Below are 20,714 nucleotides of genomic sequence, written 5' to 3' on the forward strand. Positions count from 1 at the left end.
AACAACACAATTAATATCAAGAATAGTTTATCTTTGTCATTTCTTTATGAAAAATCTCTCAATAAAGATAAAATCTAGCTTTATCATTATCGTCTTGGACATCTTTCTTTTGGAACTTTGAAAAACATGTTTCCTTTTTTGCTCAAAGGATTAAATGCAAAAAATTTTCATTGTGATATTTGTGAACTTGCAAAGCATAGAGGTGTGTCTTTTTCAGTTAGCAATAAAAGAAGTTCTACTCTTTTTTATCTTGATTCATGGTGACATATGGGGTCCCTCTACAATTCCTAATATTTTAGGTGTAAGGTGGTTTTTTCTTTCATAGATATTGTACTAGGGTCTCTTGGATATTTTTATTTAAATCCAAATCAGATGTGAGTAGTGTATTTTTAAGTTTCTAAAACATGATCCAAAACTAGAGTTTATTTATCTATTTCCAAAAAGAAGGGATTATTCATGAGTCATCTTGTGCTAATATTTCACAGCATAATGGAGTGATAGAGAGGAAAACCAGTCATTTACTAGCCACCACCCGAGGTTTACTTTTTCAAGCAAACGTACCCAAATTCTACTGGGTGAAAGCTGTTCTCACTATCACACATATTATAAATAGGTTACCTTCAAGAGTTTTGGGATTGAAAACTCCTATAGAACTACTCTTACAATTCTATCTCAACTTTAATACCACAAACAACTTCACACCTAGGATATTTGGTTGTACATCATTTGTTTATGTTCATAGTCACAATAAGGGGAAGTTGGATCCTAGAACAATTAAGTGCATTTTTGGTGATATTCATCAACTTAGAAAGGATATAAGTGTTATCATCCTTCAACCAAAAAATTTTATATGTTTGCAGATGTCACTTTTGAATAAAGTAAATCCTTTTTTACTCAACCTTATCTTCAAAAGGAGACCTCATTCATGGAAGATAAGGATAAAGACTTCTTTTTGCTTGATTTGTCCTCTTCTTCAGCATTTTCACCCATAATTCTTCTGAGTCAAAACTTGTTTATTCTGAAACCAAGTCAAACATTGAATTTGACTTTAAACCCATTACAAACATAGAAGATGTGACAAAGGATAATATTGTTCTTGATTCTATGAAGGAATTACAGGTGTACTCAAGAAGAAAAGTTCTAGATCCTAAACCAGTGCTAGTCCAAGAACTTGATCCTAACTTTGAAAATGAGGTAACTATAGTCTTTGACTTTGTTTCTCAAAATGAGTATGAATCTCCTAAAACTATAACTAGTAATTATTATTTGCCTATTACCATTTGGAAAGGAACCAGAGAATGTACTATGCATCCACTATACCCAATCTTTAATTTTGTGTCATTTGAAAAATTTTCATCGTCCCACAAAAATTTTCTTGTGAGTTTAAACACTATTTCTATTCCAATTATATTATCTGAGGCATTATCCAGTGAGAAATGGAGGTAAGCCATGAAAATAGAAATGGAAGCCTTAGAGAAAAATAAGACATGATAACTGATAGAGTTGCTTAAAGAAAAAAATCCAGTGGGGTGTAAATGAGTTTTCACTATAAAATACAAGGCAGATGTTACTGTTGTATAAAGCCAGGTTAGTGGCTAAGGGCTACACTAAAAATTATGAAGTGGATTATTAAGAAACTTTTGCTCCAGTTGTCAAGATGAATACAGTTAAGATTTTATTATCATTGGATGTAAATTACTATTGACAGCTTCAACAATTTGATGTAAAGAATGCTTTTCTACATGGTGATTTGAAAGAAAAAATATATATGAAAGTTCTACTGAGATTTGGAGGTCATCTAAAAGTAAACAAAGTATGCAAGCTAAAAAAGGCTTTATATGGCCTTATACAGTCTCCTAGGGCTTGGTTCGAGAGATTTGTCAAAGTGATGCTAGTAATGGAATATAAGCATAGTCAAGGAGATCACACATTGTTTATCAAGCACTCTGATTCAGGGAGAGTCACAGTTCCATTAGTGTATGTTGATGATATAAATTTGAGATAAAAGAGCTAGGTAAATTAAAGTACTTCATAGGAATTGAAGTAGCCCACTCACGGTATGGTATTTTCATCTCATAACTGAAATATGTGATGGATCTTCTGAAGGAAACCAAGAAGTTCGCATGTAAACTTGTAAATACCCTTATAGATCCTAATCATAAAAATAGAGAAGCTAATGAAGACGCTGTTGTAGATAGAGAGATGTACCAAAGATTAGTTAAAAGACTCATTTATCTTAACATACTAAACCTGATATAGCATATGTTGTGAGTGTAGTAAGTCTATTTATGCATAATCTTAAAGAAGTGCACCTACAAACTGTCTATCATGTATTGCACTATTTGAAAGCCAATCTTGGGAGAGGTATCTTACTTAAAAAAAATTTGAGGTTAGTTCTAGAAGCATATATAGATGTTGATTGTGCAGGTTCAGTAATTGATAGAAGATCCATCTCAGGTTACTGCATTTTTCTAAGTGGTAATCTTGTGACTTAGAGGAGTAAAAAACAGAATGTGGGGACAAGATTAAGTGCTGGAGCAAAGTTTAGAGCAATGGCTCAAGAAATTTATGAACTACTATGGTTAAAGATTATCCTAGAAGACTTGAAGAACAAGTGGGATGGACCAATGAGACTTTACTGTGATAACAAGTCTGCAATAGGTATTGCACACAATCTTGTGCAACATGACAGAACAAAACACATTAAAGTAGACCAACATTTCATAAAGGAAAAATTAGATAGTGGGTTGATTTGTACATCATATGTATCAACTAAGGGTTAACTTATAGATATGTTGACCAAAAGTCTCAACAGTGCAACATTTCAAGAAATTATTTTCAAGCTAAGAATGGAAAACACCTATTCACCAGCTTGAGGGGAAGTGTGAGAAAACACTTATTTACAGCTGGTTGTAATCTTGTAATCTGTATATTTATATTTGTATATCTAGAATTAAATATTTGTATCCCTAGAATTAAGGACAAAAAATTAGAATAGACAAACCCTCAATTATAGGATTAGTTTTTAAGAAGATTTAGTTTCCTAATTTAACCCTTAGTTAGTTGTATATAAACTTAAAGTGCTTGTATAATTCTTTATGAGCAGTTTTTCAATATATATTTAGTTTTACTTTTAGTTTTTCATACAGTTTTATTTCTTAGTTTTTTCACAAAACTTACAAGATACCTTAAGTGGGTTATTTTATTTCTTCCAAATATGTGTGAATTTCAGGATTTGGACTTAGGGAAGATGATTGGCAATGCTAAGATGTGTGCAGGACTCTATATCCTAAGAGCTAATGATTCTAAAAGATAATATCAAAATACCTCTCGTATGGTTTCATCATCCAGTAATAATAAAGATAGTATTATCATGTTGTGGCACTATTGATTAGGTCATCCAAATTTTTTATACCTTAAAAAGTTGTTTCCCTCATTGTTCAATCAAAATTCTAACAACTTTCAGTGTGAAGTTTGCCAACTATCTAAACATACTCGTACCACATATCCTAATCAGCTTTATAGATCAACCCATCATTTTTCAATGATACACAATAACAGTTGGGGTCTCTCCTGAGTAAATAACATTATTGGCGCCAGATGGTTTGTCATATTTATTGATGATCACACTAGGGTTACTTGGGTATTCCTTATGAGGGAAAAATTAGAAGTGGGTCAACTATTCTAAAACTTTAACAATATGATCCAAACTCAATTCAAAATCCAAATCTAAGTGTTGAGAACTGACAATAGGAAATAATACTACAATTCTCTTTGATCATATCTAAAGAAACATGGTATAATTCATCAAAGCTCATGAGTTGACACTCCTTAACAGAATGGTGTTGTAGAAAGAAAGAATCGACATTTGTTGAAAGTTGTAAGATCCCTTTTGATGGCTGTCCATGTACTTAAGCATTTTTTGGGTGAGGTTCTTCTTACTATTACATATCTTATAAATAGAATACTTTTTTGAGTCCTAAAATTTCAAAACCCTTGCCAATCCTTTCTCGGTTCTTATTCTCACCTTTGAATTACCTTGTCTATTCCCATTAAAGTGTTTAGATGTATTGGATTTATTCTTACTAGCCAACAAAACCAAAGCAAATTAGATCTCAAATCCATCAAATGTATATTTCTTGGATATTCTCAAAATAAAAAAGGATACAAGTGTTACTGATCAATAACAAAGAAATTCTACGATACTATGAATGTTATCTTTTTTGAAAATCAACCTCACTTTCCCAAAACTACCATTTAGGGGGAGAATCCAATCACACAAGAATATTAGCTTTGTGAATATCCTATTACTGAACCACCGAACACTTTTCAAACTCCCTTTCACATTCAAAACATCCAACTAGATCCTCTAACTCCTTTTCAAGTCCAAAATATCCAACCAGATCCTTCAAGCCCGAAGTCCACATAAGGGAAAACAAACAAAAAATTGATTGTCTATTCAAGAAGACATAAAACTATAAAGGATTTAGGAGAATGTACACCCTCAAAGCAAAACCAAGAATCTAAATTAATTCCAGAGATACTTGAAACCAACACAGGTAACACCCTTACTGAATCTGATTCAATTGAATCTTTTGATGATCTTGATAAACCAATTGTGCTAAGAAAAGGTGTGAGATCATGTACTAACACCCAATCTGTAATGTGGTTTTTTATTAAGGTTTTTCATCGAGTTATCAGGCTCTTGTTACCACACTAAACAATATGTAAATTTCCAATAATATTCATGAAGCACTCATGTAACAAAAATGGAAAATGGTTGTTTTGGAAGAAATCAAGGCCCTAGAAAAGAACAAAACATGGGAGATTTCAGAACTACTCAAAGGGAAAAATCCAGTTGAGTGCAAATGGATTTTTACTATCAAGCACAAGGCAGATAAAAGTATTAACAAATTCTAAGCTCGCCTTGTTGCAAAAGGATTTACTCAATCTTATGGTATCGACTATGAGGAGTTATTTGCTCCAGTTGCTAAATTTAATTCAATCCGAGTGTTATTATCATTGGCTGCAAATCTAGTTTGGCCATTTCATCAACTAGATGCCAAAAATGCATTTCTTAATAGCGACCTAGAAAAAGAAGTTTACATGGAAATCCCTTTAGGATTAAAAAACCAAGACAATTCTAGCAAGATATGTAAGTTTCAAAGTCTTTATATGGTCTCAAACAATCCTCACGTGCATGGTTTGATAGACTAACAAAAATGATAAAGAAGTAGGGTTTTCATAATGCTAGATCGATCACAGCATGTTTGTCAAACATTTACTTGAAGAAAAAATAACCATTCTTATTGTCTATGTGGATGACATTATTCTTATTAGAGACTATGTGGAAGAAATTAGCAACCTAAAAAACCTTTTAGCCAAAGAATTTGAAATCAAAGATTTGGGACACCTCAAATATTTTATTGGCATGGAGGTAGCCCGCTTAGGGAATGGCATTTCTGTTTCATGGTGTAAGTATGTCCTAGGCTTACTAAAAGAAACTAGAATGCTTGGATGCAAACTTGCTGACACCTCTATGGACACAATGAATAAAGTAGAATGGAATAAGGAAGTCCACCAACAGGTAAGGGCAGATATCAAAGACTTGTTGGGAAACTCATTTATCTTTTTCATACAAGACCAGATATCAGTTTTTTAGTTGGCATGATAAATAGATTCATGAACAACCCAACCGAGGAACACTTGAGGGCTGTGTATTGAATCTTACAATGTCTAAAAAAGAGTCCTAACAAAGGATTATTTTTTAAGAAGACATTAAACTGAAATGTTAAAATTTACACTGATGCTGATTGGGCTGGATTTGTTATTGACCTAAGATCAACTATTGGTTATTGTACCTATGTGTGGGGAAATTTAGTTACTTGGCGAAGCAAGAAGTAATATGTGGTGGCTAGAAGTAGTAGGGAAGTTGAGTTTAAAGCTATGTCTCGCGGCATATGTGAGGGAATTTGGCTGAAAGATTGCGAGGGGAGTTAAAGATCTTTGTAGAAGAATCCATGAAGATATTCTACCACAATAAAGCTGCCATAAGTATAGCAAAGAATCCTATTCATCATGACAGGACTAAACAAGTGGAGATTGATCGTCACTTCATCAAAGAAATGATAAAGAATGAATTTTGAGATTAGTTTATACTCTCACATGCCTCCAAACTGCAAGTATACTCACTAAGGCTCTCTTTTAAAACAACTTCTAGAATCTTAAGTCCAAGCTGGGCATGATTGACATCTATTGCCCAGCTTAAGACCGAGTCTCGAAATCTAATCTTCATTGTTACTTGATTGGTTGACTTTATCTATTTTAGTGAAGTCTCTTATTTTTAGAATAAGGAGTGATTTGGGTAATTACACCAAATCCATTAGATATTTTTCTATTATGTGTAGAGAGTAAATTACTCTTTTGATTAGTTATTTAATGCATGAAAATTTTGAGTTTTAAGGCTGACAATATTTAGTCTTTAACCTATATATTTTCATGCAATTCTAGCATTGTAATAAAAAAAAAGATAGAAGAATAAAATAGTTTTATTCTAGAGATTTTCTTCACTTTCCATACCTAACACGAATGGGTATAGTGATATGGGGTCTCCCTGTCTCAATCATTGAGAAGGATAAAATTCTTGGGTTTTCTCCCCTTTCCACATAATTAGGAAGGAGGCTGTGCTTACACACTTCATGACAAGATTCACCACATGTTGCCCAATCCCTATTTCTTCAAGAGTTTCTTTGATAAATCCCCAATTCATTTTATCATAAAACTTTATCCAAGTCAATCTTCCTGGCCAAGATTCCTTTTTCGCACTTTTTTTTTTATATATAAAAAGAATGGAGGATGTCTTATACTGCGACTATATTATCCACAATCTGCCTCCCTGGAATGAAGCTACTTTGCAAAGGGGATATTAGATGAGGGAGGACTTATCTAGTTCTGTTCACAATGAACTTTGTTACACTTTTGGGCATGGTGTTACAAAGGCTTATGGACCTCATCTGGGTTAGGTTCTCTGGATTTGTGGTTTTTGGGATCATGGTTATAAACCCTTATATAATATTGAAAAGGAAGAGAATCTAAATTCTGTTGGCTTGATTGAAACATTTAAATTGTTGGAACTATTATCCTTGACATTAGTGGCTGCTTTAATCTAACTATATAAGTGTCTCTTTGTTTTTGAGAGCCAAGGAAATAGAATCTTGGTTTTGTTGTGCACGACTTGAACTGTCTTGGCTAAACTTCATCTTTTGAATGTCATTAATGTAGGGCCTGCGCTGTGTTTAAAGATTGGCTTTATGTTATTGGGGGTCAAGAGGGTGATTTTATGGCCAAACCTGGATCACCTATTTTCAAATGCTCGCGAAGGAATGAGGTAAAGGGGTTATTTATGTTTTTCTTTATGGTTCTGTTCGATTGTCTTTAATAATATTAGTACCATTATCATTTTATTTCAGTCTATTTTTTTAAAACATTCTATATCATTTTATTTTGGTTGGCCTAAAATGTTTAAACATTGAGGAGTTTCTTTCTTGGCATTACCAATTTTATTGATGGTAGGTTGGACAGCATGGTTAAGTTTCATGGTAAGATCCGAAGAAAACAAATCTGAATGGTTAGGTACCTGAAAGTGTTACTAAACTTAATGTTGTTAAAGAACCCACCAAATGAACTAAAGATAGACCTTGTTCAATTCTGTTGATCAATCTCTAATATTTGTAAGTTTTATTCCATTTCACTAAATATGTGTTACAAATATATTATTTAGAATTTTGTATATGAAAGTGCTATCCTCTGCATAATATATAACAACTTTATGTATTTTTAAGTGTTTGCAGTTTAAGTGAATAATTATGTGTGAATGTTTCTAAATCAAAAGTTGATTTTACATGTATTTGTCTTATATGCAAATGTATTTAATGAAGAATTTAAAATAATTTTGACATATACTAATATTTTTAATATATTATATGAGCTTATGTAGGCTTTAGCTTGCTTAAGGGAGTCAAATTGAATAAAATGAAATTTTAATTGATTTATTAAAATTAAAATTGTACAAAACTAATTATGCAGGTAAAATCAAGCCAAACTGAAACTTGTTTGGCTTGGTTTATTTTTACTCTTCATTTCCTTGCAGCTCTATGTTTTTCTCTCTCTATCTCTCCACTGCCCTTTTCCCTATCCCATTAAGCCATACCAATATCCCCATATTTACTCATGGATTTTGAAATCTTATTCAAAGAACACAAAGGCAAATTAAAAATATATATATATATATATAAGGATATCCAGTACAAATTAAATCATTGATGCCATGAGATCAGATATCGTGATGCTCTGTACAAGAATACCCTACTATTCATCTTTCTTTCTAAAAAATGAAAATTCCATGAAGTATGCAAATGAATATGTGGGATAAGGAAATAACAAAAATCTCATCAATGATATTATCAGCAATATAGGCGAAATGCTAATAATGCTTGTTATCTTACTTCCTCTGTCTTGCATTTATTCATGCAGTGACTTTTTCCAAGTATTTTACGGTGCATGATATATGCAATTAGATATATTAAATGTGGATAAATGGGTAATGTTAACTGATTAATTATATGTTTTACAAACTGTGCTTCGAATTAGTGGACTGAGGTTTTCTTTAGTGTCAGATTATTGCATCTCTACCTTTTGCAATAGATTTCATATTTTCTTGCAGTTCCTGAAGATGCTAATGGTTAATTTAATAAATCTCGTTACTAGGTGCAATGAGTTTTCCACTGGTCGTCCTCCCTATCTTGTACATGGTTAATTTAATAACTCTCCTTCTAATATATATACAGCCTTATATTTAACTTATTTTCTAATTTTTCTCCAGGTGGTATATAGTGATGTATACATGCTGGATGATGAAATGAAGTGGAAAACATTACCTCCTATGCCAAAGCCAGATTCACATATTGAATTTGCTTGGGCGATTGTTAACAATTCTATTGTTATTGTTGGAGGCACGACAGAGAAGCACCCTATAACAAAAAAGATGGTTCTGGTTGGAGAAGTGTTTCAGTTTAATCTGGATACACTGGTATCATCTTCTTATCCTATGAATGGCTTGGTAATAGAAGATTGTGGTATTTATGCATGTATATATGTACTCACTAGCTTATATGTTTTGCTTTGTGTGCATTCATACACACACACAAGTGCATAGGTATGTGCATATGCTTATTTGTGCAAATGGACATGTCACAATGTAATTATGCACAAAATCGCCCCCATTTCTGCTCACACATGCTTCAATTGGAGTTGCTGCTGCTATTCAGCTTTTTTCTAGTTTAGTTTTTAGCATGCTACTTTTTTCAACCTAGTAGTTTTCAAATTTGGCAGAAAGCACCACATGGTTTTATGGTCATTATGTTAACCTTTTTAATGAAAAGATAAAAACCACCTTGGTATTTTTCTCCTTTCATAAGACCTTTGCTGAGAGTGTTTAGTTTTTCGTAAGGTTAAAAATTAACACTACTACCCCTTCTCATAATGGAGAAAATCCCACGGGTTCTAAGTGTTAAATGAATTCATATATGGTTTTTTCAAAACACAATGGCCATTGGGCATTGAATTGTTGTTTACCTGCATTGCTTTTAACTTTTGAGCCAACTCCTTATGAGATTGAATGCATTTCAGGTATTCCCATATGCACTTCCATCTTACTATGCATGTCAAGCCTCATTTTTTAAATTTTATACTAGTCCGCGAGAAGTGGGTTCTTGATTTCCTATTATATGCTTTTGTATTTAACGAGTAAAGGTCATTGATTTAATACATCGTACCTAAAGCTGGAAGGTGGTTGTTATTGATTTATTCTTGGGCTCTGAAACAATTTTAATGAAAAACATTATATTTCTCAACGAAAATTTTGGACTTGGAAATTTTATTGTTGTATGCTCGAGAAGGGAGATATGTTTCCTTGCTGACGGTGTTACTCTTGATTTTTGCCACTTGGCAAAGTCTTGATCTTAGTGATAAGTAGATTGCTTTTTGTCAACTTAGCTAATTTGAGGTGTGATATTGAACATGCTGACTTGTGGCACACATATTAGATTGATTACCCAGTGTTTGATGAAAGTGTTTGCTGAGTAGCTGAGTTGTGTCGTCACAGAACTGCAATTACATCTGCTATATTTTGTCTAGATCTGTAGTTTGACTATCCATTAATGCATCTAAGACTTGAGGAACATTTTTGTATGTGTGTTTTGAGTGTTTTTCACAGAAAAATCCTGTGCTCTTCTTTGTTTTCTTAAAAAAAGGAAAGAATATTATTGGGTCAGGCATTGAGCATACCATTCCGTGCCATCTATGAAGCATGGACACTTCTAAACCATTCAAGTACCCATGTCATATCCATATTCGATACTTTAACACTTGCGACATGTCAAAATACGTGTTGAACTTAGCTAGATATGACAAAGAAAAAGAAGCAAAAGAAAATTGTCGTGTGGATGATGACACCTATGTAATTTTATTGTTGTATCTATAATCAGTTTTTTTTTTTTTCACAAGGGTAAATATCTTTTAAAAATTAGTTCAATTTCTGCTATATATTTTTAAGTGATGATTACTATATATAAAAAAAATATTTTTTTATTGCCGTGTCTTATCGAGTCAATGTTTTCATTTTTTAGAAATTACCGTGTCATCTTGTCCACATTGTATTGTATCCGTATTATGTGTCCATGTAGTGTGCCATCCATTGTAAGGTGCCAAACATTTGCAACTTAAAACTTTTTGTAATCAGATAGTTTTTACTCTTACATTATTTCTGTTGTAATTGTTGTTCATCATTGCATATCTTCTTGCATTTGTATGTTTACCTCGTTGATGCAGTGTTGGCTCAAATCTAAAATGGGCAGGGACCTTTTATACTACACTTTTTGAGTTTACTGCATTGAAACATGATAATGATCATATGTGTTACTATATTTATAATATTTATATGTGTGGGCGTATTTATGAAACTCAACATGTATGTCACGAAAATTACGTTTTGTATGTTCTCTGCACTAAACAACAGAGTACATTTTGTGGAAAAATTAAAAAATAAATCAATGTGAAAACTGAATGTATATTGAAAAATTGCTCATTAAAGATTATACAAGAACCTTAGGTTTATATACAACTAACTAGGGGTTAAATCAGGAAACTAAATCTTCTTAAAAAACTAATCCTAAATTGAGGGATTGTCTATCTTAATTTTTTGTCTTTAATTCTAAGAATACAAATACTTAATTCTAGAGATATAAATATAAATATACAGATTACAATATTACAATCAGCTGTAAATAAGTTTTTTTTCACTTTCCCTCAAGCTGATGAATAGGTATTTTTCATTCTCAACTTGAAAATAATTTCTTGAAATGTTGCACTGTTGAGACCTTTAGTGAACACATCTGCAAGTTGACCCTTGGTTGATACATAAGGTGTACAAATCAACCCACCGTCTAGTTTTTCCTTTATGAAATGTCGGTCTACTTCAATGTGTTTTGTTCTATCATGTTACGCAGGATTGTATGTAATGCTTATTGCAGACTTGTTATCACAGTAGAGTTTTATTAGTCCATCCCACTTGATCTTCAAGTTTTTTAGGATAATCTTTAACCATAGGAGTTCACAAATTCCTTGAGCCATTACTTTGAACTTTGCTTCAGCACTTGATCTTGCTATCGCATTTTTACTCCTCTAAGTGACAAGATTACCACTTAAGAAAGTGCAGTAGCCTGAAGTGGATCTTCTATTAATTACTGAACCTATATAATCAGCATCTGTATATGCTTCTAGAATTAGCTTCAAATTTCTTTTGAATAAGATACCTCTCTCGGGATTGGCCTCAAATAGTGCAATATACGGTAGACCGCCTGTAAGTGCATTTTTTTACGACTATGCATAAATTGACTTACCACACTCACAGCATATGCTATATTAGGTCTAGTATGTGAAAGATAAATGAGTCTTCCAACTAATCTTTGGTACATCTCTTTATTTACAATAGCATCTTCATTAACTTCTTCAATTTTATGATTAGGATTTATAGGAGTATTTGTAGGTTTATATGCAAGCTTCTTAGTTTTTTTCAGAAGATCCATCACATATTTTTGTTGTGAGATGAAGATACCATGTTGTGAGTGAGCTACTTCAATTCCTAGGAAGTACTTCAATCTCCCTAGCTCATTTATCTTAAATTCTCTAGCCAAACATTGTTTTAAAGATTCTCTTTCTTTTTCATCATCTCCAGTTACAATTATATCAACATATACTAATAGAACTGTGACTCTCCCTGAATCAAAGTGCTTGATACACAATGTGTGATCTCCTTGACTCTGTTTATATCCCATTGCTAGTATCACTTTGGTAAATCTCCCGAACCAAGTCCTAGAAGACTGTTTAAGGTCATATAAAGTTTTTTTCAACCTGCATACGTTGTTTGCTTCGTAATGACCTCCAAATCTTAGTGAAACCTTCATATATATTTCTTCTTTCAAATCATCATGTAGAAAAGCATTCTTTACATCAAATTGTTGAAGCTGCCAACTGTAATTTGCAGTTAATGATAACAAAATCCTAACTATATTCATCTTGGCAACTAGAGCAAAAGTTTTCTGATAATCCACTCCATAGGTTTGAGTGTAACTCTTAACCACTAACATGGCTTTATACCTTTCAACAGTATCATCCACCTTATATTTTACGTTGAAAATTCATTTACACCCCACTGGATTTTTTCTTTAGGCAACTCTACTAGTTTTCATGTCTGATTTTTCTCTAAGGCCTTAATTTCTATTTTAATGGCTTGCTTCCATTTCTCATTGGATAATGCCTCGGATAATGTAGTTGGAATAGAAATAGTATTTAGGCTCACAAGAAAATTTTTGTGGGATTATGAGAATTTTTCAAATGACACAAAATTAGAGATTGGGTATAGTGGATGTTTAGTATATTCTCTGGTTCATTTCCTAATAGTAATAGGCAGATCATAATCACTAGTTATAGTTTTAGGAGATTCATGCTCATTTTGAGAAACAGAGTCAAAAATTATAGTTATCTCATTTTCAGAGTTAGGATCAGGTTCTTGGACTGGCATTGGTTCAGGATCTGAAACTTTTCTTCTTGAGTACACCTGTAATTCCTTCATAGAATCAAGAACAATATTATCCTTTGTCATATCTTTTGTATTTGGAATAGGTTCAGAGTCAAATTCAGTGTTTGATTGGGCTCAGCAGAAATAGGTTTCGACTCAGAAGAATTAATGGGTGTAAATGTTGAAGAAGGGGACAAATCAAGCAAAAAAAAGTCTTTATCCTTATCTTCCATGAATGAAGTCTCCCCCTGAAGATAAGGTTGAGTAAAAAATGGTTTACTTTCTTCAAAAGTGACATCTGTAGACACATAATTTTTTGGTAAGAGGATGATAGCACTTATATCTTTTTTGAGTTGAGGAATACCCCACAAAAATACACTTAATCGCTCTTGGATCCAATTTTTCCCTGTTATGACTAAATGATGTACAACCAAATACCGTAGGTGTGAGATTGTTTGTGGTATTAAGGTTGGGATAAAATTATGAGAGTAGTTTCATAGGAGTTTTAAATCTCAAAACCCTTAAAGGTAACCTATTTATAATGTGTGTGGTAGTGAGAATAGCTTTTCTTCAGTAAGATTTAGGTACATTTGCTTGAAAAAGAAAGGCTCAGGTTGTGGCTAGTAAATGACTATTTTTTCTCTGTCACTCCATTCTACTGTGGAGTATTAACACAAGATGACTCATAGATAATTTTTTTTTTGGAAATAAGTGGATAGACTCTGGTTGAAGTAGTCTCTTGTATTATCAGACTTAAATATCTTGATTCTCACTCCAAATTGATTTTGGATCATGTTTTGAAAGCTTAAAAATATACTATTCAAATCTGATTTGAATTTAAGTAAAAAAATCCAAGAGAGCCTGGTACAATTATCTATTAATGAAACAAATCATCTTGCACCAAAAATATTAAGAATTGTAAAGGGATCCCAAATGTCACTATGAATCAAGTAAAAGGGAGTAGAATTTTTTTTGTTACTAATTAGAAAAGACACGTTTATGCTTTGCAAATTCGCAAACATCACAATGAAAATCTTCGACATTGAATCCTTTGAACAAAGAAAGAAACATGTTTCTCAAAGTTTCAAAAAAGAATGTCCAAGACGAAAATGATAAAGTCAGATTTTGTTTTTATTGGAAGATTTTTTCAAAAAGAAATGACAATGGTAAACTATTCTTGATATTACTTGTATTATTTGATGTCTCAAAATAGTATAGTTAATCTTTTTTCTTATCAAGTCCAATCATCTTCCTCGAACTCTGGTCCTAAAATTCACAATAAGAGAGATAAAAAATTACTTTGCAATTCATATCTCTGGTAAGTTTTTGTATAAATATCAGATTAGTAGACAATTCAGAAACATGAGAAACATTTTTTAGAACAAACGAGGGATTAACTTGAACATTTTCTAATCCTGTCACTGTAGTAAATGAATCATTTACAATGACAATTCTCTTATTACTAGGACACTGGGTTTATGTACTAAACTTTTGTGAGAAATGTTCCATATGGTCTGTGGCTCCTCAGTCAATAATCCAAGAACTTGTAATAGGTTTAACCGAGACATTTAATCCATGAGAACCAGAAGCTTTACCTGAACTAGAGACCTTACCCAAAGAATATACCACAGTAGGTTTTCAAGGATTTTTAATAAGTTTCTCAGCTTTTCAATCTCTTCCATGTCGAACTCTCTTTGTTTTCGAGATATCTGTAGTACTTCAGTTATTTTTTCAGTTGACATTTTCTCAAATTAGGTGGTAGTGATATCTTTCTTTGAAAGGGTTCGGCAATAAAGACCTAAACAGGATTCGACAATGAAGGCCTAAAATAGAAGTCAGCAATGAAGGTTAAAAATTTTGCTTCCTAAGAAGAGCTTAAAGCTCTGATACCATGTGAAAAAACTAATAAATAAATCAGTGTGAAAATTGAATGTATATTAAAAAACTGCTCATTAAGAATTATACAAGAACCTTAGGTTTATATACAACAACTAGGGGTTAAACTAGGAAACTAAATCTTCCTAAAAAATTAATCCTATAATTGAGAGATTTTTTATCCTAATTTTTTGTCTTTAATTCTAGGGATATAAATACTTAATTCTAGAGATATAAATACTTAATTTTAAAGATATAAATATAAATATATAGATTACAATAATATTACAACCAGCTGTAAATAAGTATTTTTTCACACATTTATAATATTTTAACCTGCACTTGTCATTGCAGACTTGTAGTAGTGACCGGCAAATCTAAAAATTATATTAAGTTGCCTGTTGTTTACTTGAGCTTACAGTATAGCACCTTTTCTCAAATTGTTTACAGGCTGCCTAAACCATTATGCTCTGATGTTTGTGATTCTGCTTTTACAGAAATGGTCTGTGATTGGAAAACTTCCTTACCGTGTGAAAACAACACTCGTTGGATATTGGCAAGGATGGTTGTATTTCACATCTGGGCAGCGGGACAAAGGGCCAAGTGATCCGGCACCAAGGAAGGTCGTTGGAGAAATATGGAGAACCAAATTGAAATTGAATTCATAATCCATCTCCTCGTGAATTTTTGGTGCGATAATCTCTTCCTGTGACCAATAGTCGTCATGTAATGAAATTAAATATCTGTTCATTTTTTTTAATCAGTCTTCCATTGATTAGTTTTTTAGCACCATTCTTCTCTTTTGGTAGAGTTATTGACATCGTTTCCCCAGCTATGGTAGTCATTGACATCATAGGCAATCATTTCATAATTGTAATTTTAATTACACTACCAATTATTTTTTAACTCATCTAGATTTAGGGTTTTATGATCTCTTTCATTTTCCTCCCCCATTATATATATGAATTGAAGTTAATCAAGATGGCCAGGCATATTATGTTAACATTCATTCTGCACTTGAATGGTCCATGAATCAATCACGACTGAAAACGAGCTGATTTTGCCTTCATATAGGTTGAATCTGGCCATATTCATGTCGGAATTTTCCACTGAGTTGATCTGATTGGATAATGGCCAGATTTGGCCTCAAAACAGTAGGACCACCGTGGATAGAAAAATGAAAAGATGAAAAATTAATAGGATAAGTAGAAAGATGGAAAATATGTATATATATTTCTCATTGGTGTGCTTGGTTAGACGAAAAAATTGAAAAAAATGTAATTTTTTTATCCATTACTTGATATAATTGAAAAATAAAAGCAAAGAAAAAATATATGATTTTATCATTATAATTTTTAGCAAATTAAGATGAAAATAAATGTGATGAATAATTTTGTAAATATGTAACATATGGTCACATATCTTTCATTGTTCTTTTATTTTTTAATTTGAAAAGATTTATTTTTGTTAATCAACGTGAAAATGATAATCATTTTTTCTCATTTTATTTTTCTATTAATCACACTTAAAAATTCATTTGCTTTTCATTTTCTTCATCCTGTTCTATTCATCACTAGACTAAGCTCATCGTTGATGGCGCTGCAATGACGGAAAATAATGAAAGAGAGTATGAAAGGAAAAAAAATGAATGAGTTTTTTTCTCCATTTTTTTATTTTTAATTTTTCAAAAAAATAAAAATTTTAAAATTTTAACGAATGGGATTATGCCAATTTGTTTATCCTAATCTCATAAAAATAATCACTTGATCAGAGTTTTTGAAAACTTACTATTATTTGGTGGCATTGGTGACGATGCACAACTGAAAGAAGGTGGGTGGCGTTTTTGTCATTGTAACTTGTACAGCTCTTCGGTTATAGAAGCTTCCTGGAAGCTTCTATTTGCATCCAAAAAAAGGCTTTTATACCTTAATTTTTTATTATAAATATATATTTAAATGAAATTATTTGATTAATTTATAATAAATTATCTTTCAATCCTTTGTACATTTATTTTTATTTTTTCCTCTTCAAACTTTCGTATTTGTATTTTAAAAAATTTTTATATTTATATTTTTGATAATTTTTAAAAGCTTTTCAAAAATTTAAATTTAAAAGTTTTAAAAATACAAGAACTTATGATTTTACGCACAAGATTTAACTAAAATTTTACAAAATTAAAGATAATTTAAGTAAAATTAAAAAAAATCAAAGATAAAAATAAAAAATTAAAGTTGGTGACTTGATTAACTCCAAAGACATTATTTTAAATTGATTTTTTGGGTTTAAAGTTTGAGAGATTAGGGCGAATCAATTTTTGAGAAAGAAATGATCTTAGAAGCTGGTTATGGGAAATAAAGGTTGACATAGCTTATTTAAATATTATCTCATATGTTAATGGATTGAATCGATCCAACACTATATTTTAACGTATTGAGTTGGCATGATTCATAAAGGTTAAAGGTATGGTCCAGCATTACATATGAGTCGTAATCTTTATGGGTCATGTTGTGTCAAGCACAATATTATTTTTCGTGCCAAAATGAGCCGAGCCAAGTAGAAGCCCATTAAAATCTTTTCAAAACTTTTCATCTATTATTATTAAAAATAACCTATAGGAGATAATAAATACAAAATGAAATAAAAAAGATATGTAATTTACGTGATTTGACAAAATATCTACTTCTATAAAGATAGATAATAGAATCAATTAAATAAAATCTTGAAATTACAATCCTAATTAAAGAAAAAAAAATCATCTATCCAATACCCAATAATATACATATAACCAAGGTTTTGACAACTAACTCAATATTAGAAGTAAATAATATTCTAAAAATTTTTTTTATAAAACATTTTTTATAAAAAAATATTTTTAGAATATCTGATCTAATAATATTTCTTGAAACTTTTTATAATTGGGTGGTATACAATTTTTAATTAAATTATTAAAATGTTCATCATCTACATAAATTAATGGTTGCTCAAATTGTATTATAAATTTAGTTAATTGATTACATCAATTATCTTTGTGAAAATAAAATATACCAAAGACACATTATAATGCTGACTAAGTGTAGTTTGTATAGGATTATTAGAAGTAACAGATACAGCCTCATGCTTTTCTTTATATCTTTTCAGATGACATGTTTCTCTTTTTGTTTTACAACTAAAATCTTTTATTTATATATATGTTATAAGTTTGAAGATTTTGATTATATAATTTTGAAAAAAAATGTTAATTTGTTTTTATACACACAAACTTAAATAAATAAAACTAATCTACACATCAAACTATTTGTAAACTAGTTAGATATAATTTATCTATCAATAATATAAATATTTAATAAGCAAATTTTTTAATATAATTTTATTATATAAATTACCAAAAAATAAATATATTTTCTTTATAATATAAAAAATAATATGAATTCACTTAAAGGCCGAATGCCAATTTATAACAATTACAAGCTAATATGGTATGCTAACCCAAGTCCCACTTGTTGGTATTAACCTTTAATGACATGGGTTTAAAAACTTCTAAACCAACACGACATATGTATCATGTTTAAGTCAACTTAATTATTTAACAACGGGCCATGTCAAGTACGGCTCATACTATGCATAACCATATCTTATCATGGGCCACCCAACTTATTTGACACATCTAAAGGAAATGAGATTTACAGTTTATGGATTTAATGAATAAAAATTAAAATTTTTTAAATGTGAGGTGTAATTAGTAACGAAGTGTAGAAAGCATTTTTAGGATGCAAATAGAAGTTCCCAGTATCATTTGATTTTATTTATTTATTTATTTATAACTATGGTGAGTATGTTGTGTTGACAAATTTTCTCTGTTTTGTTCACACTTCGGAATGACAAGTTGGAAATTATAATATTTCTTTATTTTTTTTCAGTTGTTGATATTCAAATGCTAGAATTCTAAATTCATATTTATAGTGTGTTATTTAGAACTAAAGAAAATTGGAATCATTTTTAGATATTTTGAGTTTATTTCATATTTGAATAATTTCAAGTATTATTTTGAGTTTAGTTCATTTAGATTTAATGTTCAAGTCATTCCAATCAATTCATTAGGATTTGATCATTTTGAGTTCAAGTTGATGATGTTTAAAATTGAATTAAGTTGAATTCTGACATATCATTTAGATTGAGTCAAAATTTATCAACCTTAATTAAATTTTTTTTTATTTTTACTTATTCAAAATAATATACCTTCATTTTTTTATTTTTGGTATCTGAAAAAATATATATTTTCAAAGGACCATATAAAAAGATAAAAACAAGTGAACTCAACTCATTTACAAATTTAGAATTATTTTATTTCAAATATTAACAATTTGATTCTACAGAAAATTAACAATATTCTTTCCTTAAAAAATCATTAATAATTTTTGACTGGTTGATATCTCATTTTTATTTTTATTGCATTGATCTATTTGATATGGTTGGAATTTTTATAAAAATTACTACTATTTTAAAAGTGATATTAATATAAAATTGTTGTACAAGGTTGAATGCTATTTTATAATATTTTGTATAGTTTTAATAGATAAAAAATAAAACAATCTGCTTTATTAAATTAAGTCACAAGTTCTTACGTGAAATAAATAAAAAAATAAAGAAATATTTTTTTGCAAATCAAAATAAAAATAAATAAAATCAATACAAAATTAAGCAAAATAAAAATAAATATGAAATAATATAATTCTTTTTATAATTTTATAAATTATTAAAGAGTAAAATGAGTATGTAAAAAATTTCCATCAAATACTTGTTATTAAAACTAGAACTTCTTGAAAAAGTTTTTATTTAAAACTTCATCGAAGATCTCAAGACTACTTCTCACATAAGCTAATAATTTTAAAATTTTGAAAGCCACTTATCTGACTTCTATATTTGTAATAAATAAGTTCTTTTATAAGTTGAACTAAATGATACAAACTAAGATTATAACTTATAAATAAGTGATTGGCTCAATTGGTTAAGGCTTATCCTCTTCGATAACGAGGTCTTGGATTCGAGTCCTACCGGTGGTTACTTGTAGGGTCATCTTGAATGCACGACTTGCAACCACTTATCTTAAGCTGTTGGATACGGTACATGTTGCCTTGACTTGGGAGACTGAACAACCTATCTACCTTCTGATTTTCTTACCAAAAAAAAAAACTTATAAGATCAACAATATCTTTTTTTTTTGGTACAAAAGATGCTAAGACTTAAGAATAATTAGGGAAAGAAAATTTGCAAATATTAAAAATTGAACCTTAACATTGTAAGAATGATCTTCTAAAAGAGAAAAGTGAATCATTTAAGCTAAACTCCATATTCACAATATTTAATATCAATTAAAGGTGACATAAGGTACAATAATAATATGTTTAAGAGAAGGTATCAAATTATTTTTATTGTTCCTTTTTTTTTCTAATTTATAAAATATTTTTGTTTTAAAGTTTTTTTATTTATTTTAACTTTTTGTTTTATATTTGGTAAGAATGAAAAGAGAAAAATGGAATATTTCATACATTATGTATAATTCTGAAAAATTTTAATTATAATAATAGAAAGAATTTCTTATACTTTTTAATCACAACAAATATATTTAAGCTTGTCAATATTTTTTTAAAAAAAATAGGAATACAAAAGTAAAGAAAATAGTTTTTTATTTTATTACAGCAAAATT

The 20,714-nt window shown here is 30.3% G+C and overlaps 1 protein-coding gene across 1 annotated transcript; it reads left to right on the top strand.

Moving 5' to 3' along the window:
- Positions 1 to 6,588: 6,588 nt before the first annotated feature.
- LOC149511392 (kelch repeat-containing protein At3g27220-like) lies at positions 6,589 to 16,104 on the top strand. The gene is made up of 4 exons (XM_089755169.1): positions 6,589 to 6,647; positions 7,282 to 7,387; positions 8,882 to 9,088; positions 15,508 to 16,104. The coding sequence occupies exons 1-4, from the start codon at positions 6,589 to 6,591 to the stop codon at positions 15,676 to 15,678; spliced, it is 543 nt and encodes a 180-aa protein (XP_089611295.1). The 3' UTR covers positions 15,679 to 16,104.
- Positions 16,105 to 20,714: the final 4,610 nt, after the last annotated feature.

The sequence above is a fragment of the Durio zibethinus genome, chromosome 26, assembly GCF_047325235.1.
Source record: "Durio zibethinus cultivar Kanyao isolate XHJ-2024 chromosome 26, ASM4732523v1, whole genome shotgun sequence".
Lineage (NCBI taxonomy): Eukaryota > Viridiplantae > Streptophyta > Magnoliopsida > Malvales > Malvaceae > Durio > Durio zibethinus.